Here is a 20,016-nt window from a genome sequence, read left to right on the forward strand (position 1 = left end):
GAAGTCTTAACCCGTTCAGAAGCTTTAGTGTTGCCTTTCCCATACAAGCAGAAACGTTTCCCCATTTTAAAAAAAGAAAGAAATGTGCACATAACTTTCAATCTGTGAAGTTATTTCCCTTTTTTTTGTTGGAAATCTGGACTTACGTGAGAGAGTCTGCATGGTGTATGTAAATATTGTTGGTTAGAGAAAAAAAAGACAAAAAACAATTTATTTTGTATGGTGCAGGTGTGTTTGAAATTCTGTTTTGTACACATGATTAAAAGTATTAAATGACACTTTTATAGAAGCCTGCTTTGGCCTACATTCACAAAATATGGTGCAATAAAGTGCTTTGATTGGTAAATTTGTCATTTTTAAATTTGAAAAAGAAAAAGAGCAAAAATAACACCGGTTGATATGTTTTATTTATACATAGTACTGTTACATAATGTAATGCAAGAAAGGGGAAAACGTTTACACCACATTAATTCGTATGCACATGAAAGACAGGTGTTTGTTTACCAGACTTCTCGCTGGGTGTCGGAAATTCTCAGTAGTCATTACTCTGTCCGCATAAATATAAATTAAAAATACATTTCAAAAAGGGTTACTTGCAATTACAAAGTGGTGTCAAATTACCCTAGAAAACAAAAAAGGAGACATACTGCATCACTGATGACACGCAATGATTAACGTAGAGTCCAAAATAAGGTTCACACAACCTGGTTTCATGCACACTGGAATGGAACAAATTACCGTTATATCACAAATATTTTTTTTTTTTTCCTTTACAGTTCGACTTTATCAAATACATAGTTAATGCGCTCATGAAATGTACATATGCTAACGTGCAAACGTCATCAGTCACGGTTAGCGGCAAACAGTTATTTACATGTAGTGCAACAGTGAGGTTGGGAAGGGAGCGAGAGAGAAAGAGAAACAGGCCAGGACAGAAACCTGGATTAGACGTGATTTAAGACGCATCCAGACCGAATACAGGTGCACGCACATATGGATCTGTGCAAAAACACTAAAGAAGGACCTCACGTTCCCCTACATCCTTCAGCTGATTGATTCTCCTTCCCAAAAGCATCGTAGAAACATTGCTTTTGGGAAACGCAGCCCTGGTCGACATCGCAAAAACTCTCTAAAGATAGATCTTACCTCATTTTTACTTAATTTTTGTTATTGCAATATTTAAAAGGACAATAATTCACCTAAATTTTGTCATTTATTCAGCCTCATGTCATTCCATACGCATTTAACTGAAAAATATAAAATGAGATGTTTAAGTGTCCAAGCTGCTCTTTTCTATAAAGTGAAAGTGGATGGAGACCAAGTCAAGCCATTTACTTTCGTTGAGCAGCACATAAGAGGTTTGGAACTTGAAGGCGAGTACATTATGGTTGACTTTAAATGATGTAAACTATCCTTTTAACTTCTCCCTCAGGTCAGAAAGTGCCATGAAAAGTCATCCTTGATGATAAAACCCTAAAGCGATCATTTCTGATTGTTTCATTTACTCTGATCTCTGTACAATCTTAAGCTTGGTTAAGGATCTTGACACGAAATCATCAGGTTTTGTTCACACTTATGAACCTCACTAAAGATCCCACTTGGCAAACATTTAGTACACTTAAGCTACCGCAATGGACCCCAAAATTAGCACATAATTTAGTTTTTTTGTTTTTTGTTAAAAATTAAAACTCCTATTTTAAAGTGTGACCATGAAATGTGCATATTGATTAATGGAAGATTGTATCATTCAGACAGACATGACCTGCCATCTTTAAACCCTGTTCCCCAAAAAAAGACATCACAACCACTGATAAAACCAACCGTCGAGTTTAAAAGCACCAACTTCACTCAATGCAGGAGGCAGACATGATTCGCTCATATAAAAATTCAAATATCTACATAGCTTCAGATTAAGTTGTATTTAAAAAGATTACTAGTACTTCACATTTCAGCTAGTCTGTATGCAAGCAAGGCTGATTTCCGTCGTACAGCAAATAAAAGGGTAAAAAAAAAAGGATATGTAAAGAGATACCGTTAAAATCCAAACATAAAACCCATCTCTACGAGGAATACGTGAAATCCCGTGCTCACTTGTCCTGTTAGCGTCCACCGCAACTCAGTAAAATGTCCAGGTAAGTGTCTTTAGGAGCTGGGGTTTAAAATGCTGGCTAAAAATCAAGAATCCATGATCTATCCAATAGCGTGGCTTGTAGATGGGTGGAGTCGAGAGGAGGGGCGTGGCCAGCTCATCTCTTCCGGCGACAGGTACGTTTGTGATCCGCGTGCCAGTGCTCCTGCTGACATTTGATGGAGCAGTACGACGTGTTCCAGCAGCAGTGGTACATCGCCTCTTCTTCACAGTTATAACACTGAAAAATAAAATAAAGAGGATACTGAGATGCAAAGAGTTGCCAAGAAATTAATTCCTGGTTCAACATTCATATTGGTGCATTTCCTAATGAAACAGGACGTTTGGGTTGGACAAAGTGCTTTTCCCTTATAAAAAAAGTCAATTGGTTTAAATTTACATCATAGCAATCATCACGATTGGCTAAATTTAAGTCTGTTGAAGGGGGAGGGATATTTTCATTCTAGAGAGCATTTGATTGGACAAAAATCTGTGTGGTGCAGAATGAGTCATCAATATCTTTGGTTTGTTTTCCCAGAAGGACTAAATCGTGTGTTAATCTGAGTTTCACATTGTTTAGGAGCACACTAGCATACAGATTAGCCTCAAAGCGTATGTGGATTAAAAGACACAAAACTCTCATTTTGATTATGGTTAGAACTGGGGTGAGCGGTATGACCTAAATCTTGTATCACAAGATGAGGAATTTCACAATAACATATTATGTTATAGTTATTTTTGCTAGAAATAAGGTTACAGTACCAAGTGACAGTTTGTTGAATTAATGTAAGGAGTTGAAGAAATAATTGAAGACAAGTAAACAGTAATACAATAAGAATATACAAATCACATGCAATAGGACAAATAAATGCAACAAGTTTTTTGTTTGTTTTTTTAAGTAGGTCTTGTGAATTAATTAAATATACAGTGATTTTTATTAAAGCTACCAAAGTTATTAAAATCAAGACCAATGAGTGATTCTCTCTTTTTCTTTTGTTGTTTGATAACAGAAAGCATCAGGTAGCCTATATTAGGCAGCATACCTAATGCACAGATTTAATGTGTTAAACAACCGATTTTCCCAACTGTTAACATTCACTTGAGATATAACCATAACCAACACTTGAGATATAACCATAACCAACACTTGAGATATAACCATAACCAACAGTGTTTACGTAAATACTCGCCAAGACGGATATTATGACATCATTATGTGTGTATTTGACAGTTCTAGCTCGAAAAGACGGTAGTCGCGCGCTCTGACAGGCGGTAAAGCGCGCGCGCGCGCACGGGAAGATTCCTGTCAACGTGCGAGTGCCGAATACAGTTCTTTATCGGAACATATTGCGCTTTTTTAAATAACTATTTTTAATATCAAGCACATACCGCTCTTTATATTCTTATACATTGGTATTTCTTTGTCGCTCGAACGCCCTTGCTTCCAATGAAAGATGGACGGATATTTATGCAAACATTCGTGCGATTGAGACTTTATATTATCAGCACGCAGTGTTAACAGTAACATTGCACCACCAACAAAAGATATGGTTCCAGGGAAGGGACACACACGATCTACTGGACAACATCGTTTGTACCCAAACATAAGGTAACAAAATGCGCGGGTGGTGCTAGTTTCTCAATAGCCTCATTATTCAGGTTAACCAAGTAAACCCGACTCTTCATCTACAGAATAATAACACAAGCCCACAACACAGTATTGATTTAGTCAGGCAGTAATTGATCTTCATTTCCTAATTCTGCCCTCAGAGCAGCAACATTTCCCAGAAGAGAATTTTGAAGCTCAGGTGAATAATATGCTGAAGAACCATTTCTCGTCTCCTAACCACAGGTAGAAGCTATAAATAGACTGTAAATACAACAAGGCAGGCAAATTAGGACTTAGGGAATTGGGAAATAGGGAAAACAAGTTCTAAGACGAAAAATAATTACGTTCACATACTGATGCCAGGAGGAAATGCTCTTCAACAGATCATGACAACTTTGCCTGATTCAAACACTCAAGACTATTTTTAAATTAATTAACTTGCATAATGCATTCAAAATCTGGTGGAACATAAGCTTATAAATCATAACTTATTTTTTTAACTAAGACCAAATTGTAACTGATCAGTAACTTCTCAGCTTTTGAATATATAATAGTTATTATTACTATATTTGTTACCCCCTTTTATTAATTAAAAAGTCAGGAAATGGTTTGGAATTTCAAATTTTACTTGAACTACAGTGATGCAAGTCTGTTTAAAAACCTACATATTAATTTTCCAACAAAACAACATCAATATTACTCTGGAATGTTTTTTAATTTTATTTTTATTTTATTTTTGCATACCTTTCAGATGAAAAAGTTGACCATATTAATGTTTATCAATAAAATATAAAACAGGCAAAATATATTTTATTTTGAGAAAAATCTAACTAACTAACTAGTTTGAACAACATGTAAAACATCAGTTGATACCAGGGTCAAAATTGGCCCAGTTGCAAAAGGTGTACTTTTTTATTTTTATGGTTATATCTTTAAAAAAAAAAAAAAAAAAAAAAAACGCATGGTTTTTAATAAGGGACCCAAACTTTAAAAATGTGTCAAGAATATCAAACTCATTTAATTTTTAATGCATCTCTTTCAGGTGAAAACAGACAGACAAAAGCATTATTGCATTGTTGACTGTCTGGTGGTTTTAACAGTTTGTATCAAACCTAAAGATGTTCTGAAGGTTCACTCACCCACTGCTTCTTCTTGGTCTGGGAAAGAAGTTGTTTATGCTGAGCTACCATCTTCTTCATCTCCTCCATGAGCTCCTCTTTGCACTTCTCCTTCACCTGTTTGCACTTTCTCTCCATCTCAGCCTGCGTGCTGGACACCGCTTTGTTCACCGCCTGCCGTTTCTCCTCTTCCATCTCCCCTCGCAACTGTAAGGACGACCACATTGCTGAGTTTGCTGCGATTTTCCCCCCCTTTCCACCAACAGTGTGGCTTTCTTGGAGGAAAAGGGGTATCTTTAAATCTGGCCACAAGAGGGAGCCAAATGCAAGTCCGAAATGAAAAAACGTTTCTCACCTTGTCCAGAGCCTCTTTCAGGACGCGTTCGGTCTCCCGCTTGTTCTCCGCTTTCATCATTTCTTTAACGTCGCTGAAGATCTTGGTGTATTTGTCGTGGCACATGTTTTGGCAGTTGCCCTCGTTGAGCGTCTGTGTGCCTCGGTGTACCATGCGGGCGGCTGGTGAGGAGGAGGAAGGCGGTGAGCCGGACTTCTTGGTCTGGGTGTAGACGGACATACGCTCCGGCTGATGTGGAACAGCTGTTGGGATCTCTTGGCTGGAGCTGACGGCTTCCATCTCGGGCTCTGGTTCCTGATATAACAGCAAGGAGATGGTAAAGGATAACATGAACTCAATGCCACATCTCACTCAATAAACATGATGCATTACAAACCTCTTCTTTGGGCTCTGCGACTTGGGAACGGCGGCTCTTTTTAGCTTTGGGCTCCTGGTTGCCTTTTGACTGCCGTAAAGATCAGAACAAGATTCCAAATAATGCGAATGTGAATTCAACAAAATGTGAATTTTGACATTTCTGTGCCACCAAAGTGCTAACCTGCTCATTGGATGTGGAAGAGATGCTTGACTCCGCCTCTTCCTGTCTGTCTTCTTGTCTTTCGTGCCTCTCCGACCGGTCATGTTTCTCTTCCGGCTTCCCCTTCCAGGTACGGCCCTCCCTCACGAAGCGCTGGTGGAGCTCCAGCTCATCACATGCCTTTTTCCAGCCCGAGCTGCGCTTCACCTGCAGCTGCTGCACACTGACCGTGATCTCCTGGATGTTGTCAGAAGGAATCCATGCCCTGCAGCGAGACAGACACGAGCCTGCTAGTTTCACAAGATAGTTTCTCCACATACAGATTTACACCATATATATATACATACACACACACACACACACACAAAAGCCCAAAAACATAAATACATGGGGTTGTGAAATTATTAAAAAAACTACTTAAATCACACTTAATTAGCAAATAATTAATCAGATTAATTAAATATAATAATATTTATTATAATAATTGCGCCTAATGTTATAACTTAAAATCATACATTTAGTTAAGCATTAAATCTCCAAATTATCATACATATATAAAAGGTTAAAATAATTATAATTTATAAATTACAACTTGCATTAAACATCAATAAAAATTAAATCAAATTGTTTTCAACACTGTATGAACAGAATTGTGTTTACATGAACCAAAGTAATATCAATATTTACCTACATATTTTACTAAAACGTTCTAATATTTGAATCAATCCATGAATCAATTTTGAATTGATTTAATGAAATGGACAATTTTAACTCTTTACTTACCAGTGCCGTTAAAACATCCTAATGAGCATCGTAAGTCACAAGACAAGGGAGGATAGCAAAACTAGTCTATTTTAGTAAACTTAAAAATGGTAAAAAACAAAAACATTTAACACATTAAGGCCTGGTTTCACACTCAGGGTTTAGACTAAACCAGGATTAGGCCTTAGTTCAATTAGGATATTTAAGTAGCTTTTATAAACGGGCCTTTGGTGTGCATCTTGAGATAAAACAATGGCACTGACGTATTTTAAGATCAGTTGCTTTCAGTTAAACCATCTTAAACATGCATTTTAGTCTGGGACTAGGCATAAGCCTTGCCTTTGAAACCGGGGGTAAAATCATAATTTTCCCAATGTTTATTTATTTTATAGCTAGATCACTACCAGCAAAATCACTGCGAATATAATGTGAATATTTGGTATGTCACCCATCTGTAATCAGTCAATAATCTCACTTAGTATAGAATGAACTTCTGAAGTCTCATGACTCTCCTTTTAAATCAAATATTGTTCATGCTCCTATTATAACCTGAGGCTCACCTTTGATGCTGGTGACCAAAGAACCGAACGTCCACCTGGTTGCCCTCCCTCTTCATCACCTTGGCAGGCCAGTAACCAAAGCCCTTCATCCTGGCCCACACCAGCTCATGATTCGGACTCTGATCACAGACAAACATTGTTTTATACGCTCACAAATCACACAGAAATCTGCAGAAATGAGTGTGTGTCTGTGCTTACACAAGGGAAACAGAACCAGTTGTCGGGTCGTGCATTCGAGAGATAGAAGCAGTGTCTGCACAACATTAACTCGTTCAGCTGGAACAAACAAATAATTGCATAATTCATTGTTCATAAAGGGTACAAAATCGTGCTTAAACAAGCTTAAAATTCCAACTGTTTGCTCAGTCTGACCTCGTGGCATGTGTCGTTGTAAAGAAGTCTCGCAATTTCTGTCTGATCGCTGTTGACTGTTGACAGAGAATGTGGAATCGGTTAAGTTGACACTAGAGTTGTGTCATAAATCACACTGATGACTGCGATACAGAACTCACCTCCGTGCAGAATGGCTGTGTTGTGAACTATAAGCTGAGCGTCGGCCCTGAACTCCTCAAAGCTCTTGTACTTCCCCTCTGAGATGTTCTGCAGGGGAACAGAAGACGCATGAGAACGTGCCGAGGCTGATGGAACATGTTTCTACTAGTGTACCTCTTGTATGTTCTCCACATCCAGAGGTGTGTGGATCAGTCTTCTGTACACGGGTTGCTTTGTCTCCTTTCCTTTCTTGTGCAGGTCCACAGCCTGAAAGAAGAAATCTGGTTCACATCTCAACAGAAAAATGCATGTGGAGAAAAAGCTTCATTTCTACGTGATTTAGTGTGAAAAAGTATGAAGCTAAAATGTGATACGCACCCTTTCCTTCATGCGTCCAAGAATGAACTTCAGGTATGTCATCATTTCCTGTTTGTTCAAATTCTTCCTTTTACTGCCCTGTTAGTAAACATCACCATTAGAAACTAATGACTCAATAACCACATCATTATTTATGTTAACTTACTTTAAAAAAATGCATTTGGGGGTTTAACAGTCAAAAAACCAAATCAAAAACATGCATTTCAAATTCTTGAATTTACACTACAAAAGTTAAGAGGCAGTAAGATTTCTCTCTCTGAAGCTGCATTTGTTTGATCAATAATACAGTAATATTTTGGAATACTATTACAATTTTAATTGGATTTTAAAATCAGCATCATTACTCCAGTCTTCAAGGTCACACTATCCTTCAGAAATCATTATTTTTAATATTATTATTTTTGATATTTTTATTATCAATGTTGAAAACAGCTGTGCTGCCTAATAATTCTGTGGGAACATGTGATTGTTTTTTTTTCAGGGTTCTTTGATTAAATTAATATATTTTGTGCAATTGAAATCTTTTTTTTGTGCAATTGAAATCCTTCACTCTCACTTTTTTTTAAAATCAATTTAATGCATCCTTGCTGAATAAAATATACTTTTTTTGGCATAACATTAAGCTATACATTTGGGGAATTTTCTATATAGATTATTATATCAATGTCATTTCTATTTGAATATATATATATATATATATATATATATATATATATATATATATATATATATAAATAAATATATATTTAAAAATCTGATCATTATTATATCCACAATTAAATAAAATATTCTAGTTTTAATAATCAGAATAAAATTCACCAATAATAATTATAATATTGTTTATTATCCTAAATATAAGCTGTTGCCAAGCAAAATAAGCAAATGGGCAAATTAATATAGTGTATGAGCTAAAGAAACTAGGATATGCTCCAGCCCTATGACCCTAGAAGGTTGTATAAAGAGCAATGAATGATTATTAGCTAAAACGGTAGAATTTACGATCTCAACTAGCCGTTTTCTAATGGTCTCTCTGTACTAGAGGGCCAGCGGGCCAAAGTTGGTCCATGATGACCTTTGATTTGGGCCGCCATGCCATGAGGGGAAAAATATAAGCAAGCTATTGAAGTAGATGTGTCCCGGTATTTGGTAATACTGTTTATCGCGGCATTAAATATGCACAATATTGTTTCCATGGGCACTTCAAAATACTGTGAACAAGTCTAGATAACATATTAGCATAATTGTTTTAATTTCTCTGAACTCAGAGTAGCTTAATTTCCATCAACGAGTCAAGATTCAGAACGTTCTTCTAATGCAACCCTAGAAACTTTTACTTTCAGCCTCAGTCAAGTTAGATTTTTGCTCTTTTTTTGTAAAAAGTTTGGGCACATCTGTTCTGTACCCACCCTGCAGATGCCGCACTGCCAGTGGGAGGTTGAGTCCCGTGGCCGGTGGTCTTCAGACAAACAACGGAGGTGGTAGACTCGGAAACAGCCGTCACACTCCATCACGTCTCCGGGAATGTGACACTCAAAGCAGTACCAGTCGTGACTTTCTGCTTCCCAGTCCTGAAACACACACAAGTATAGTAATGCACATCCCCGCCCACCTGGGCCACCACCAAGCTCCCGGGAACACCACCACTGATCCAGGAAAGCTTTGTCCTGCAAATAACCTGCAAATACAATCTTCGGAAATAGATTTAAGATCAGCCCTCTTACTTTGAAATGCTTTTAAGATATCGACGGGTTTCTGTCAAATTAGTGACCAGAGCCCTGAGAGGCAAATAGTAATAATACTACTAATAATAAATATGTAGTCTTGGTAAAATCACCAGAAACATTACTTTCACATTCATTATATACAAGTATGTAAACTGTGTATATATATATTAATCAAGTTTGAAGCTGAGAAAACGCAGAGTATGAGAGCTGTTCTTTTATGATTATCAGTAAAGGACAGAGAGAGGAAAAGTATAAAACCCCCACTCATTAGTTATAATAAAGAAACAATCAATCAAAAGATTGTAGGTGTATATGTTTATATTATGAGAGGAACACAGGCATGTTACATTTTTGCTTTTTGGATCCATTTAAATGGCCATTTTTTCATGTTTTTACAAAGCTTCTGAACAATACGTGTAGTAGTAAAGACTTAAAGCCTGTTCTACATTGATTAAACACTTTCAAAGACCAAGAAAGCTACAGATTTAAAACAAAGAAAATACCACTATATACTTTCAATCAAATGGCCATTTAAATCAAACCTCGAATATGACAAAATATTCTTTGAATGAAACGGTGAGCAATCACATTCTCACATGCCACGATCACATCCACCATGTCTTAACACTATCCTCTAAAAATATCATCCATCTATAGCACATTTCTCAAAACACACCAACACACACCAGAGACAATCCACCATTTTCACTGATCTGGTTACAGTACAAAATCTCAAGGATTTGGCAAACGTTTTACTTCGGAAAATGCTGGTGCTGTCTACAAATCGTTTTTATTCTTACCTTTAAAATGGGGCTAAACCAGTGTAAGATGTTAACAGGGGTTTAAAGCAAAAATGCCAAAGACAGTGACAAAAAATAAAAATATCACCTTAATAATGCATAATATTTCAAAAATATGAGTTGATTTAATTTTACAGGTAATAGATTTCCATCCTTAAATGGAAAAGCTAACTTCTGACACTGGTTTTAGCCCTAGTAAACAGCTCAGCAAACACAGGTCTAACTGGTTCTGACATTGAACTGGTCTTGACATTGACATAAAAATCTCGCAAAAACAAAATCTTGATTTGTAAAACATGTAAGATTAATATGTGAAGCATACGCACATCTTGAAAAAGAGCATCAGTAGGCAAAGAGGGCTAGAGAAGAGAGAAATCACTCAAAATGAGCATTCATTGGCAAAACAAGGCGCACAAAACCTCACACAGAACAGCACTGAAGTGACATAAAGCTTGCTGATGCCAGTATAAAAAGTGCGTATTATCATAATATTTAGATTGCTACTTAAATAGAACGATTTAGATTTCATGGAAAATTTCAGATTTGGAGGCAAAAGTCTGAAGGCCACATAGAAGCTTCTTTCAGTTCAGCTGCTGTCCCATGCGCAGGTTACACATACTATTAACTAAAGGGCAGATTATGTTGTTAATTAAAGAAATCACAGCAACTGGACGTGAACATACCTTGCTTCCTTCTGACATCTGCTCCTGCGATTGCAAGTGATCCAAAAAACATTGTTTAAAATCCTAATCTGAGAGCTGGGATTGGCTGAAACTAACCACAGGCGCTCCGTGTTAGGGACTCGCAGGTGGGTGTTTGGTGTGAGAAGTACCGGAATTCAGCAGTTACAACATGAACATTAATCTACACTGCTATCATATTCAGAAATATGCTGTCTTTACATTCACTAACATTCAAAATTTTGGGGTCAGTAAGATTATGTTTTTTAAAGCCGCTTATTATGCTCTAAAGCTACATTTATTTGGTCAAAAATACAGTAAAAATAGTAATAATGTGAAATATTACTACAATTTCAAATAACTGTTGTCTATTTTAAAATATTTGGAAAAAGTAATTCATTCCTGTGGTGACGTGACTTAATTTTCAGCATCATTACTGTCACATGATCCTTCAGAAATCATTCTAATATGCTGATCTGGTGCGCAAAGAAACATTTCCTATTATTATCAATGTTAAAACAGTTGTGCTACTTAATATTTCACATGTTAATATGTTTAACATATTTTCTGGATTCTTTGATGTATAAAAAGAAAAAAAATTTGATCAAAAGTATATTTGATCAAATGTAATTCATCCTTACAAAATTTCTTTATTTAGAAAAATTACTGACCCAAACTTTTGAACAGTAGTGTGCATGTAGGAAGGTCTATCATGCAAAAAAAGCCAAGACTTGGGGATTTTTTAAAATGAAGACGACACATATGGCTGATGAAGACTGGGATGAATGCATATATTCCTATCTGTAAGCCATTCCCCAAAAACAAACAGTGCTTCCTTCAAACATGCTCTCTCACACAGCAGAGGAATGTCTCTATGTGCTGGTGAAGGCACTGAAACATCTGCATCTACCATTACTAGTGCATATGGAGGAAGTTTACAGCTGAAAACTCACTGTTGAACATTAATGTCATGAACTTTATCAACTGATTTTTTGGTCCATATAAGCTAAGCAACTAATCAAATATTTGCAGATGGACTTCAGAGGTTCATGACTGTGTTGGAGCCAGCAGCATATCTACATTTTGAGCTCTTTATTTCATTTGATTAACGTGTAGTAAAACCAAGCCATGTTTACCTTTCGCATTTTTATCTAAGAGGCATGTAGATAAAAGTATGTTGTTTAAAATAGACATGCTCTGGTATGTGTCTCACCATCTCGTCTCCTGGGAGCCAGTATCCCTCTTGTTCGATCCCGGCTTTGGAGCCTTTGCAGCCCACGGTGAGCGTCTCCACCACCAGACCGTCTTTCACAGCCAGAACCAGCTGCCTGGCCGTTTCTTTAGGGTGCATCCCATACACACGACTTAAATATCTGCATGAAAACAAGGCCATCTCTTAAGATAGTTTAAATGAATGCATTAAAGGTATAGGTCGCCCAAAAATGAAAATTCTGTCATCATTTACTCTAGGAGTGTAACGGTTCAAATTACTCACGGTTCGGTTTTTGTATCACGGTTTTAGGGTCACGGTTTCAGTACGGTTCGGTATGTGCTATGTTCAGGGAAAAAAGGACTACTGTCAAATAACAATAAAGAAAATAAGAACAAATAATCAAACTACAAGCAACAGCACAAATAAATACAATAGACCAAAGATACAACTAAAATAAACCGTGCTTTTTTGAGGTAGGTCTAACAGAAGTTTTCAGGTACAGAAATTGAATAAAGTAACCAAATGTAAAATAAAATAGCAAATTTCACTGTATAAATTAAATATTAAAGTTACAAAAGTTATTCAGTCAAGAGCAGTGAATGATTTCCTTCTCTTTTGTTGTTTGATTAACACTGAAAACAGACAGCAGGAATATTAAGCTGCTGTCACTTTAAGACATAAAGCACTGATCCTGATGCTGAACACATGCGTAGTCTTTCTCGACCGTTTACGTTCACTTAAGACATAACCGACTATATTTGCTAGGAACAGGATACTCGACAAGACGGGCACGTTGATATCATTTTTGTGTGAATTTGTCCGTTCAAACAAGATTTTTCACAAAGAACTCAATATTTGTGTGCTGCCTGATACGCGGTTCAGATGAGTGCGCACTTTCGCGTCTTCTTGCGCTTGAATGTTTAAATTGACTGGTCATATTAGGGCATACAGCACTCGCATTGAACAAAGTTTACAAAGAGTGACTGTTTTGTCGAATTTTTTTAATTTATTTTTTTAACATCACTGTTGTAAAGTATTGGGAAGCCAGAATGTGTATCCATCGACAGAAACATACATTAGCCGAACTCTGTCTGTCTGTTTTACACATTATTTTCAACAAACCATATTATATATGCGTCGTCAGATTTGAGATGAACCGCGGTGCAAGTGCTTGCTGAACCGTGGGTGGAGAACGGTATGGTTTGATTTTTTACCGAGAACCGTTACACCCCTAATTTACTCACCCTAAAGTTGTTCCAAACCTGTATAAATTTCTTTGTTCTTTGTATTTTTAAGAACAGTTGTCGGGCACCATTGACTTTTATAGTATTTTTTTCCCCATACTGTGGAAGTCAATGGCACCCTACAACTGTTTGGTTACAAACATTCTTCAAAATATCTTCTTTTGTGTTCAGCAGAAGAAAGAAATTCATACAGGTTTGGAACAACTTGAGGCTGAGTAAATGAGGACAGAATTTTCATGTTTGGGTGAACTATCCCTTTCAAATGCGATAGTGTTATTAAAGGGAGTCGAGTTAAAGCAATTACTTTGAGATTCTGTCCATGTTTGCGATTTGTTTCTGATTGCGGATGACTTCAATGGCCGACCAGACATACTGAACCACCTTAGGGTCCGCTTGCCTCTTCTTCACCACCCTTGACATTGTGGCCAGTTCCAACCTAGGACGAATACCAAAACCCTTGAACAAAAACTCACGCTTCCCACAGTAAACAAAGTACCGTCTTAAGAGCCTAGGTGCTTGCATATAAGCAAAATGTAAATATTTGTTAGTCTTGTCAGAGAGAGCATTAAATTGCACCATTTATCTAAACGGTGCATCTCATGAATGATACCCTTTTCATTGTAGTGGACAAACAATAGATCTTCTCAGAAAATGGCACCAAAATAAACATAACTTCTTCATTAAGTCTCCATCTAAATGGACTCTCAACTCTATGTTCCCTTTATAAAGAGCTCTTGCAAAGAACCACACGAGGTTAAACATTAAGCTTTCTTATAAAACTCCTCAGAACAGTGCTGTTAATGTCAAAGGATATCAAAGTCAACAACAAGAAAAACTAGGCTAAATATAGTCCTTCCCATCATCATAACAGAACAGCAGAGATTTACAGTCAAAATGACATGTAGAGTGCAAAACCAGTTCTATAAAAAACCTCAACAGTTTTCACTCTGCAAAGTGCCCGCAGTATTTTAGGTCTCCATGTGGCATGAAGAACAGATAAAAACGACTGTCACATTTAATGCTGTTGTGCATACTGTAAGTTACAGCTTCTCCAATCAACTGCCAGATGGTTCTGAAACTCCTTCTGTACGCTGCAATTTATTAATGAAAGTGTGTTCTAATGAGTTTCCAGGAATAAGAACAACAAGACACGCTCATTAATTAAATTACGGAAATAACCGTTTTCGAGGTACAATACATTAATCTAACAATGTTGTAAAGCCTTAGCTGAAAAATGTTGTTTCCATTTCAATAAACAAATAATGTCTGGAAAGAACAGACGTAGAATGATATGCAACACCATGACATTATTCATGTGGGGATAAAAAAAACTTTTAGTCATTTGCATTTTACAACATTCAAAACTCCACTCAGTTTTCTAATGTCTAGTGCTTTCTGTTGTGGTTACCTGACTCCTAATGGCCTGGATGCATGAAGTTTGAATACTAAATACTGCTGGTCACAACACACCTGTCTATCATATACTTTGCTGTAAAACACCTTGGTCGTGCCTGAAACTGTTATATGTAGGTAAAACATTGGGTAAATTCCAACTGGCGTTTTTGCATCCTTGAAGGGCACTTTGGGAAGGAGACGCCATTTGTAGGGACGTTCCAAACGAAAGTGAACAACTGAATCCCTTCGCGAAGGACCCTTCCACAATTCTGTTAGCGAAGGGAGCTAACATGTGTTACCATGCTAAAATGGTCAATTCAAGGAAGTGATTTAATTTTTTATTGTCATGTGACCCAGGGTGGCAAATCCTCACAATTCATTTAGATTTAGATATGGCCGAAGCATTTGAGTTAACGTATAAACAATCATTCAAGTTGTTTTGTTGTTATATAGACAAATTTTTGTCATGCATTTCATATTTAGTTTAAAAAAGTTTCATGGGTAAGAAATGTTTTTAATGCTTCATGTTTAATAACTTATAAAGTTAAGAGCAGATGGGGAACACACACATATAAAGCATATTTAAAAAATGTACATTATGCTGTGTGGTAAGATTCCATGTGAAGCTAATGAGGAAATTACGTGGTCTTGCTTTGCTCCCTTTGCCAAGTGCGTTCCAAGCGGCATCATTATTACACACAAGTGCCCTGCTCCCTCCAATGTCCCCACTTCAAGGGGCTCTACCCTTCTGAGTGAGTAGGGCATAGGGATGCTCATTCTGATTGAAATTTACCCATTTGCTGAATTCGGAACCGCATACTAGTGCATTACTCTTACTACTTTTACCATACAGTATCTTTCTATGGCAGAAATACTAAGTAGTATGCGGTTCCGAATTCAGCGTTATTATCATCACTACTAGCAACATGGTAATTTGCATGGCTGGTCACGTGACGTCAACATAGCAGCACCTATGAAGTGGCGACCCGCTCCATGTACAATCAAAACGCCTTTGTGGAAGACTGATATATATCTACAGTCTTAATCATGCGTATTTTAATTGTATTTATTTATGTGTAAAAAAAAAAAAAAAAAAAGTGCAGAATTCACTGAGTGCTGCTTTGCGAGACCTGTCGCTTTATTGCGCAATACATTTGCAGAAAGGATGAGAACAGATCGCTTCCTGATCGAATATTACCACAACAACGTTATGTTTTGTAACAATTTTAACTTTTATTCACACTATAACAGTCTACAAATGTTGCCAGTGTTTTTTTAAACCGCCCACAGATGGCTACAGTAGCAACAGCAGCTCATGTGATCCACAGCCCGAGTGCTGGAATGTATGGCGCAAAAGCATTAAGAACACGTTTATATTAACAAAGCGACCAAAATAATGTCATTTCAAAAACCATGATGACTTTAACAGCTGCCTGTCTCATTTATGATCAATCAAATCCAGCGCAAAACCCGCTTTTCGGTCACAGTGCCTTAAAGAAACAACATACGGATGTCTAAGAGTCGCAAAACTACAAACGTTAGGACATCGTAAACGCGCGAGCTGTTTTTGTCACGCGCTTCATATAACCAAACCGCAAGGAATCACGATTAATAATCGAATCAAATTGCAAATGGAGGGAAAACCTTCATCGGTGCCTAGACATTCTTGTTGGTTGGTTGGTTGGTGAGCTACACGGACGCCATGTTGATATCCCTCCCTCGTTTCTAGACAAAACCAACCAGTTGGGAGTGGATTTTTTTTTTTTGTTCTTCTTTGCCGTGAATGTCATGAAATCGATCCGGTTTATGCGCTTACTTACCGCTGTCCGACAGCTGATCAAACGCCTCGCCGTTCAGTCGCACTTTAGGATGTAACGCAGCGCTGGTTACATTTGTGTTTCCGGAGTTAAATGTCAGAATTGTGGTTGGTTGGAGGAGCCCGGCCACAGTTGAGAGCTCGGAGGGGGTAAACAGACACACAGTACAGGCTGTGGGAGAACTCTAGTGGCAGGACGCAGGAGTTGCGCGCTTTACTTTGCACGTCTCACCTTCAAGCTGTTTTCACTTTAACTTAGCCTAGCCTACTACATTTTCCCCCGGTTTCACAGACAAGGTTTAAGCCTAGTCCCAGTTTAAAATGCAAATTTGAGTTCTAACTGAAAGCAACTTGCACTGACATATCTTAAAATATGCCAGTGCCATTGTTTTGTCTCAAGATGCACACCTGTAATGCTAAAATGTTTTAATGCTTAAAACTAAGACCTATTCCTGGCTTAGTCTAAGCCCTGTGTGTGAAACCGGGCCTTATTTTACTAGTTTTTGTATTCATAAATGTAAATTCCAAGTAAAACTTTTCTTTTCTTAACTTTTATATTTGCTAATGATTCATCTGACCTCTGTTAGATACAATGAGCACATCATCTAAAAAATGCATGCATTTATTATTATGATTCTGCAATATTATATGTTTTGAGACTTTGCTGGAACATGTCATCAAATATTAAATGAGCTGTTTCATTTTTCAATTCAGTTTTGTTTCTGTTACATGTCTGAATACAAACTACCTTTATGTTTTGTGTGATCATTTTTTTCCAAGTCTATCGACTATAGAGTAATAGAATGATGAATACTAATAATTTTTCTAAATGTGTCTAACTTTTTTTATAATAATAGAAATAAGTTCATAAAATAAGTTTTACTTCAAAACCTTCACATTGAAGCTTACTGTATGCATAAATATGTATTAACCTCACTTTATGTTGTGAATGTTAATTAAAAAGTAATGCTAATAATACTAATAAAGCATCAATTGTAACTCTAAATATATTATAAGAGCTATTTCTTTGGACTGGAGTAAATAGGATGAACAGATTTTTCTCAGAACAGATAATTCTCATTGCCCTTAAAGGGATAGTTCACCCAAAAATAAAAATTCAATCATTTACTCATTTACTCACCCTCAAGTTGTTCTAAACCTGTGTGAGTTTCTTTCTTCTGTTGAACACAAAAGAACTATCCCTTTAAGAAGAAGCTCCAGCAGATGGTGCTAAATTAACACACATAGACTGACACTAAAATGTCTGCAACCCATAAAAAAAGATGAATATATTACTGCTTCATGTCGCCTGTCCCATGTCGGTTTAAAGTTGTTGGTGAAAGTCTTTTTCCAATTTCTTTTCCCTCTAGGTTTTTATTGTCAATGTGTATCTATCAAGCACTAATATTACATTGCTTAACATGAATAGAACAACTTGAGTTTTGGTACTTAAAATAGTATGTTACAAGGATGCGCAGCGTTTGTATAGTCTGCACTTTTATTAGCCATGTCCCTCTAAAAGCTGTGTCACTATGTGCTCATAGCCATAGGTAATTTCCTAGAAATGGAAAGTATTCAGTTGTTTTACCATTTGCTTGACCAAATTTATTTGGATCTGTGTGTGCTTACATTTTCCCTCACTTTAATATCACAACAAAAAATTAAAAAGTCTAAACACATCTCAACGGTTGACAAACTGTTTGTCATTATTTCTATTACTCTGCTTATATGTCCTTTTTAAAAGAGAGAATTTGCCAGGAATGAGAACACTCAGAAGACACTAAATAATTTTGTTCCATGTGTATACATCACTACATAAATCATATTTTTTTATGTAAAGATTTTTTATTGTAGATGCTTAAGCATAATGCATAGCAGTGAGACATATTCCTTTCAATATTAATATTTCTGTAATATTGTATACTCTTAAAAAATAAAGGTTCCAAAAGGTTTTCACAGCGATGCCATATAAGAACCATTTTTCAGTGAACAGTTCTTAAAATAACCTTTTTTTTTCTTAGTGTGAATAACATTTGAATCCACTTTAAAGAAGCTTTTGTGGGTTGAATGTTAAAGTATCTTCATGGAACCATTGATGTCAGTGAAGAACCTGTTTTTTAAAAGTGAGCAGTGTTGCTAGGCGGATTGTTTTGTAGGATGTAATAGATTTTTTTTTTCTCAGCAAAAGCTTTAGAACAGAGTATACATAACAAAAACAAAATATTAATTTTTTCCCCCCTCAACCCATGAAATATGTGAGACTACCAGTCTAATATCAGATTACAGATTCCTGTCTGAACTGAATCCCTTCATAATGACATGTCCTGGATCAGTCCACTATAGGAACTATCAGTACAGGCATTAATCTAGACTCTACTCAGTGCACTCTTTTCATTTTTCCCTTTCAGACTTTTTTTGGGGGGAAATGATAAACCATTGAATCTCCATAGAAGGAGAAATCCCGTCTGGGTTTTATTTTAATATACGCATCTGACGCAAAGTGCATTTTTTTGGAAACGTAAAAGTATCAGAAACCATAAATGATGATGAACATGTCAGTATTTTCCTTTGTGAAATGTTCCAGTGCAGATGGTCTTGATTTGAGAGAGTAATGTCTTCTGTTCATCTTTCCACATCCAGCTTACTGCAAAATAAAACCTGCTACTCATATTTTAGGGAAATGCATTTATTCAAGCCGCATGAAATCCTGCGTAGTTTGACAGATCTCAAAATATACTGATTCAATTGTGTTTTAATCTGTCTGGCTAATGTCTGGTTTGCACAGCGTTTGAAATGCTTTCTCAAACATCACATTTTGATTCATAATGTGTCACACTAGCCTTAGGACAACCAGAAGAGGTCACTGTCATGTCAAATCCCAGCCATGCTACATTAATGAGCAAATTCTCACACTAGTCTGTTTCTTTTTAAACATTATCCTCAAGTAAAGGTATGCATGAGCTGTAGGCTACTTTAACCCTTACACAGGCAAGAGTGGAAAATGATAAGCAAAAAATCATTTCATGTAATTTTTTATATCATCTGGACTGAAGTAAAACATATCCAAAAGAATTTTTGAAATATTTTATATATTTTGGATTTTTTGAGTTGTGACTGTTTTGACCTTGCGTTACCATATAAAAATGGTACTTTAACCCCTTAAAAAAAATGAAAGTATGAAAAAGTTAAGGAAGTTTAAATTTACAGTAAATCAAATATACTGTA

At 36.6% G+C, this 20,016-nt stretch overlaps 1 protein-coding gene across 9 annotated transcripts; it reads right to left on the minus strand.

Moving 5' to 3' along the window:
* Positions 1–389: 389 nt before the first annotated feature.
* On the minus strand, positions 390–16,981 carry zmynd11 (zinc finger, MYND-type containing 11). 9 transcript variants are annotated; one of them, XR_014604505.1, is made up of 17 exons: positions 16,796–16,958; positions 13,885–14,016; positions 12,337–12,496; positions 11,127–11,150; positions 10,770–10,802; positions 9,326–9,487; positions 7,920–7,997; positions 7,716–7,808; positions 7,562–7,649; positions 7,422–7,477; positions 7,248–7,325; positions 7,050–7,168; positions 5,749–5,992; positions 5,587–5,655; positions 5,211–5,504; positions 4,877–5,130; positions 390–2,369 (listed from the first exon to the last, which is right to left on the minus strand). XR_014604505.1 is itself a non-coding variant. In XM_084102982.1 (17 exons), the coding sequence occupies exons 2-17, from the start codon at positions 13,998–14,000 to the stop codon at positions 2,247–2,249; spliced, it is 1,923 nt and encodes a 640-aa protein (XP_083959108.1). In that variant the 5' UTR covers positions 14,001–14,016; positions 16,796–16,964; the 3' UTR covers positions 390–2,246. The 9 variants fall into 9 exon arrangements, 7 of the variants coding, with proteins under 7 accessions (XP_083959108.1, XP_083959111.1, XP_083959109.1 ...); XM_084102982.1 differs by having other exon boundaries at positions 4,877–5,062; positions 16,796–16,964; XM_084102985.1 differs by lacking the exon at positions 13,885–14,016 and adding an exon at positions 12,619–12,675 and having other exon boundaries at positions 4,877–5,062.
* Between the last annotated feature and the right edge of the window lie 3,035 nt (positions 16,982–20,016).

The sequence above is a fragment of the Abramis brama genome (assembly GCF_963993115.1).
Source record: "Abramis brama genome assembly, chromosome: 24".
Taxonomy (NCBI): domain Eukaryota; kingdom Metazoa; phylum Chordata; class Actinopteri; order Cypriniformes; family Leuciscidae; genus Abramis; species Abramis brama.